Below are 6,342 nucleotides of genomic sequence, written 5' to 3' on the forward strand. Positions count from 1 at the left end.
AATTACACAAAAAAATCAATCCCAAATTTACGGCCTAAAATGAAAAGTGCGAGTAGCATGTGACGGAGGGAGTATAAATTTGACTAAACTTTATTATTTAAAATAACTACTTAGTTCAAGTATTTCAATCCTTCGTCACCCCAAATGTACACAGCATACGTAATAAAGTCTCGAATTTATTCAAAATATAATTTTGCGATTATTAATTCTCATTCCCGGGAAAATATGATTAAAGTTTAGCTGGAAAAATTCAGTATGCACCGCATTTGCACCACATGTTTTTAATTCTCTCTCTCTCTCTCTCTCTCTCTCTCTCTCACACACACACACTGTTTCCGGCTTTCTGCTCGAAGCCGACAAATTAGCTGAATTTGACGAAATTCGCGTAATTATTGAAGATCAGAGACGAAGAATTAAGTTGGAAATCGAATCCAATCACTGGAAAGGAGCTGAGATTTCTTATTAGCCGTTTAATGGATTTTGCTTGGGCTGATGAAAATGCATCGATTTCCGAAGCTCTTCTCCCATAGGTCGGAGCCGCGCAACTCCAGCCGCCGCCCGGCGAAGCCGAAGAGGCTTGAACGGTGCAACGCGCTCAGGAATGCCAGCTACGATTTCTCTCTCTCTAGTTCATCTTCGTCATCGTCGCACTCGCCGGAGGAGTCTCAGCGAGCGAGCTCCTTGGATTTGTACGGAGGGAGGACGACGAGCTTCCGTGTGGATGGGACCGAGGGAGAATTTCAAGTTATCTGTGAAGCGTTTGGTTTTTCCGGGATAGACGACTTCGCTATATCGCAGGAGGAATATGCGGCGATGAAGGTTGGAGGTATGATTAGTAAGAAATTGGAGCCTTTGTATCAGGAAACGGAGGTTGATTGTGTTAAATATTCTTATGCTAACGGTAATATTAGGGCAATTGACGGGATTAATCGGAAAACGGAAGGTTTTCCTGTTGGGAATTTAGGGAATTGTTTTGGCGTAGCTAGTAAGCAATTGGGGGTTACTTGTGATTTTGATTATGCGAACAAGTGCAGGGGTGTTTCTGAGCCATCAAAACGATTAGAGGATGGTGTAGCTTTTACTCATAGATTGAGTGTGAGATCAAAAGCTTCTCGTATAAATGGTATTAAGGGCGCACGGCCAACTATAGTGGTGCCCGATTGGGATACATCGACAGGATTTCTGCAGGAGCGTGATCCATGTATTCCTAAGTTCCAAAGCAGGTTCTTTTTGAATAATGAAGAGACTGAGGTAGTTGGTCCGGATAGGAGTGAGCAAGAGAAGGGTGTGAAGGTTGGGCTGATGGCAACGGAGGAAAACCGAGCATTATCAGAGTCATGCTCTTTCTCTACAAATGAGGATGATTCCTCAAGTTCCATGACTGAACCTATGTCTAGCATTTCTTCTAATGAGAGACATGGACGTGTTATTCATGACTGGCAGAAGGGTGAGCTTTTGGGACGTGGAACATTTGGATCTGTGTATGAAGGAATTGCGGAGTAAGTACTTTATTTGAGTGTTGTTACTGAATTTCTATTGTTTGGAGTATATATTGTCATGTGTATGTAATTTGAGCAGCTAAGTGCGCTGTTGTTGAATGGTAGACTTTGGGTATCCATTGACAGTGGAATTAGCAATGGGTGTAGTTTAGGATGATCTCGAAGTTAACCTGAATTTACTTAAAGAGAGACCTAAATAATAAAAATAAATTAGTGGTGAATCATTAGTCATTGTTAGTAGGAGTAGTTACCATAAGTATTTGCCTATAACGGTATAACCTGCCAGTCAATACTCTCAATAATCTCTGCCAGTTCTATGAACATGATAATGGACTGCTGATATTCTGAGCTCTGTAATATGTACAATGATACTGAATTTGGGCAAGAAGTAATTTAGTTAGTTTCTATGATGCAGTGGTGGATTCTTTTTTGCTGTAAAGGAAGTGTCTTTGCTTGATCAAGGAGAGGATGGGAAGCAATGTGTGTTCCAACTTGAACAGGTCTAGCAGTTTTGTAATCATGCTTGTTTATTAACCACCTTTGTACAATTGACCAATGCGGAAGGTACTTCTTTGTATGTTCCAACACTTCTGATCTTCTAGTTCCTCTTAATCTGTTCAGGAAATCGCTCTTCTTAGTCAATTTGAACATGAGAACATCGTACGGTATTATGGGACAGAGAAGGTACCATTTGCTGAAATATTTCTACCCAGCTTTATTTGTGCTAGTTTTGTCCTGTTTCTCTAATTCATTATGGATTCTCCACAGTACTGCTGCTTTCTTCTTTGTCTATCACTATACTTTATCCCAAGTTTTATTATTTTCCTATTTTCTGTAAAGTAGAAGGGGTCACATCTCTGTATTTTTCTTGAGCTGGTCACACAAGGCTCCCTTTTGAGACTTTACCAGAAATATGATCTTCGAGTGCCTCAAGTATCCGGTTATACACGGCAGATTCTACATGGTTTGAAGTATCTGCATGACAGAGATGTCATCCACAGGTGATGAAATCAGACTTTTTGGGTGTTTACTCTTCAACTCTACTTTCTTTTAGTTACAGCATACACCTGTTTTTACATAAATTGTATGACTTGCTGCATTAACAATTCTTTGTGTAATTATCCTTCAATAACCTTTTGTTTTAAAAAGATGGAATTCAACCTAGTTCCATCACTTTTATCCAAGGAAGTATGAATCTAGGGCTTCACAATAATTATATTAAAACTACTTCCTATGTGAAGGGAGCTTTATTCGTGGGAATCTCATCCACTAGGTGGTGAGGCTGATACCCACTTAATCACTTATGTGTGGCTGTCTGTTTACTTTAGTGTTGGTTTCTCTGTAAGAAATACCTCACACATCTGTTATGCTTATATAAAGAGTATGTCATGCTTGAGGCTTGTGAAAAAAGTGTTTTTTTTATGATGTTGTTTTCCCACGTTGTTACCCCCTTTTGAAACTTCCAGTTTTCAATCCACATTCATATGTATCTTTTGGATCATGATAATGTCAAATGATGCTTGCTTTGAATTGCCTGATCTCCATGATGATGCATGATGCATACCTTTTTGGGGACAGGAGAGGTAGTAGTTTTCTCTGACCTTATTTGTTATCTTCTACCCTTGCTGAATATTAGGTTAGTATGAATCCCTTACTTTAGCTCCAAATTATTATGGGTATCTTCACTTGGGAGTCTTGGATAGAATCATTTCATCTAAGTGTGTCAACTTGTGCAATAGAACACTCCTTTGTTACTGGACGTTTTTGTTGGCATATTACTATAATTTTGGTAAAAGCTGAATAATATTTTAATACATGTACTGCAACCGTCTGCCATGTTTAAGGGCCATTTACCACTACTATAAGATTTGTCTAACTTCTCGAGCCGACCCGGAAAGCTATCCATATAGTTGAAAGCCCAAGAGAGGGGGGTCCATTTAAAAACCAGATGGTAAAACAATTTAGGTGGTCTAGTAATGTGCATTTTGATGGGATATATGCCCCACGCACAGTGCCTAGATTTGAAATTCTCTTCTCTCAACTGACTTGCGCTCACCATAGCAAAGTTAACGGATTCGTTTTCTTTTTTTAACTGACTTCGAAATGTTAATTTTTCTTATCTTTCTGTCGTGCATATTGCAGAGATATAAAATGTGCAAATATATTGGTGCACACAAATGGTTTAGTGAAGCTTGCTGATTTTGGTCTTGCTAAGGTCATCTCTTATTTTCCATTTATAAATATATATGCAATATAAAATTGTATGCATATTTCGCACAATGCTTTAATAATTTCATATCATGCAGATGGTTTGGTAGATAATATTGTTGTGTGTCTTGTGATTATTTAACTATGCAGGCTGCCAAGTTGAATGACGTGAAGTCTTGCAAGGGGACTGCATTTTGGATGGCTCCCGAGGTCACTATTATACTCGTTTAGATGTTGACTTGTTTGATATTCTTAGGGGGTGTCTACGTTGGGTGTTAGCTTAAACAGATAAAATAAACTATAAGGCCTATACGCAATGATTCGCAATCCACCATATACTTTGATGTATTGAACAATTTGGAGTGTGTTTGATCATGTAATCCCTCTAATCCTCAATCTTATGTGCTGTCAATTAGGTGGTGTATACTTTGGATGACTGGTATATAGATCAAAATAATATAGGCTAATTTATTACTACCATTTACCATTAGTCTTTCACACAAAGTAAATGCACCCTTTATATATCATCCAAAGTAAACACCCACTTATGAAATGTAGTTCAGCATAATATATGTGAAGCAACTAATACTTCAAATTGTTGAAATGCAAGTCTGTTCAACAGTAAGAGTTTGTGTGTCTTTCAGAACATAACTTATTTGGAAGGAGTTGCATATGAAAACCTATCTAATATAATTTGTTGTTTTGGTTGAAATTGTTTCTTTCTGTTATCTATGTTGGGGAATGGAATGTTGATGAAACTCTAACGGTGCTACATCTACTTAATAGCTTCTTGTGCTTCTGCAGGTTGTTCGGAGCAAGGGCTATGGGCTTGCAGCAGATATATGGAGTCTCGGATGCACGGTGTTGGAGATGTTGACCAGACGTTTTCCATATTTTGGTTTAGAATATGTAAGTGAAAGAACTTTGCTGTTTTAGACTTTCTAAATGACTTGAAAGTTTCTTCTGCTAAGATATTTTGTCTGTTTTGTGTGATTACAATAATTCTGACCATGCATCTTTGGTGAGTTTCTCATATTTATTTCCACTTGGGCCCAATCGATCATTTGCACAGTGTGCTAGACACAATTTGCCTGACATTATTGACCAGTTGATTTATTTGAGAAATTGACATTTCCATTGTAAATACTCTAGTAAAGGAGACTGATACATGAAAAGAGGAATACTATCACCGAGTACCTCATGAATAAATTTTGTTTAGTTGTCCAAAGCTACAAACTTATATTGTTTTTCATGATTGCTTATCCAAGTGGGATGAAATATTTTGATAGCTATTAACTATGGCACTCGGCTTATTACCTGAAGCTCATTTTTTCAGCCATCTCGCTATCGGAGGACACTATTACGTTTTGCAGAAATAGTTGTAGGAAGTTTGTGCATGTGATCAGATCACATTGATGATATCCGCCTCATTACGCTGGACCTTGATAATCGTTCTCTCTCATGACAGATGACAGCATTATACAAGATAGGACAGGGAGTGAGACCAGATGTCCCCGATACTCTTTCAAGTGATGCGCACGATTTTATACTTCAATGCCTACAGATCGACCCAAGCTTGCGGCCAACAGCTGCTGAGCTCCTGGACCACCCCTTTGTGAAGCGGCCACTTTCATCATCTGCTCACAGCTTTGGCTGGCAGTTCTGATAATTGAGGTAAGCAGCACAAACATTACTTCCCAATTTTGAGTTCCAGTGTTGGCTGATGCAAATTATCAATAATGGTGAACTACTAGATGCTCCTCACTTCACTTGTTAACGCACTAAATGGTTCGAATTTGTTCTTTTTGTCTTTCTTCTCTTCTTGTTGTCATGGTTCGTTCTTTCTCCTTGTAGGACCATGGTGTGTATGTACTGCAAACCTGAGGATTTGACATTATACTAAGAATATAAGGCTCGAGAGTTTCCATTCTTCGATTATTTCAATACATTTCGATTTTGCCATATAGGAGTAGGAGATCCTTTTTTGTAATGTGTATTCATGCTCTCTCTTTCTCTGTTGATTCTGATTGTTATGTAGTGTGGTAGTGTGTGATCTTGTAATTAGTAGGATGTATATAAATGTTAATGATGCTTTGCTTCTTTTCTTTCATGATTTGCCCGAAGTTTCTGTTCAGGTAAAATAACATCTATTGTTGCAGACTACCAGTCATTATTTCTACGTTGCCACAAAAATTTCAAGAATGTACACTTCATATCTCTGGTTGTAATTTCTGAAAACTTTCCTGGAAAGAGCCCAACCCAAATTTTGTCTGATCTTTTATCTATATATTTGTAGTAAAATGAGTAATTTAATTGACTTTTTGAAACACACAATGCTATTGGTGCTTTTCACATTTACGTAATGCTAAAAAGGTCCCCTTTCAGGATACTTTTTTATCCAAATGCAACCCCAAAATCTATTTGAGAGATTTCGAAAAAAAGGATTAAATTCGTTGATCTTTCGTTATTTGGGATTAAATTCGCTGATCTTTTAGAATATGAGATCGAGGCGTGCGAATTTTTCAGATTAATGCTTTTTTATGTTTTTTCTCTTTTTTTTTCTTATTATTTCTCTTCCACCAATCAGTGGCGGATCTAGGGGGGGCAGGAGGGGGCGGTCGCCCCCTCCGTGCGA

The 6,342-nt window shown here is 38.1% G+C and overlaps 1 protein-coding gene across 1 annotated transcript; it reads left to right on the forward strand.

The window, feature by feature from the left end:
* Positions 1 to 244: 244 nt before the first annotated feature.
* LOC121756147 (mitogen-activated protein kinase kinase kinase 1-like) lies at positions 245 to 5,817 on the forward strand. The gene is made up of 9 exons (XM_042151612.1): positions 245 to 1,499; positions 1,915 to 1,999; positions 2,121 to 2,183; positions 2,343 to 2,500; positions 3,642 to 3,714; positions 3,858 to 3,917; positions 4,512 to 4,616; positions 5,176 to 5,381; positions 5,562 to 5,817. Exons 1-8 carry the CDS (start codon positions 493 to 495, stop codon positions 5,371 to 5,373), a joined length of 1,749 nt encoding a protein of 582 aa, XP_042007546.1. The 5' UTR covers positions 245 to 492; the 3' UTR covers positions 5,374 to 5,381; positions 5,562 to 5,817.
* The last annotated feature ends 525 nt before the right edge of the window (positions 5,818 to 6,342 follow it).

This window comes from Salvia splendens, chromosome 11 (genome assembly GCF_004379255.2).
Source record: "Salvia splendens isolate huo1 chromosome 11, SspV2, whole genome shotgun sequence".
NCBI lineage: Eukaryota > Viridiplantae > Streptophyta > Magnoliopsida > Lamiales > Lamiaceae > Salvia > Salvia splendens.

Coding starts and splice junctions, on each gene's coding strand:
- LOC121756147 (XM_042151612.1), top strand. CDS start 493: ATGAAAATGCATCGATTTCCGAAGCTCTTCTCCCATAGGTCGGAGCCG. Junction 2,000..2,120: donor GTGTGTTCCAACTTGAACAG/GTCTAGCAGTTT, acceptor TAATCTGTTCAG/GAAATCGCTCTTCTTAGTCA. Junction 3,918..4,511: donor CATTTTGGATGGCTCCCGAG/GTCACTATTATA, acceptor GTGCTTCTGCAG/GTTGTTCGGAGCAAGGGCTA.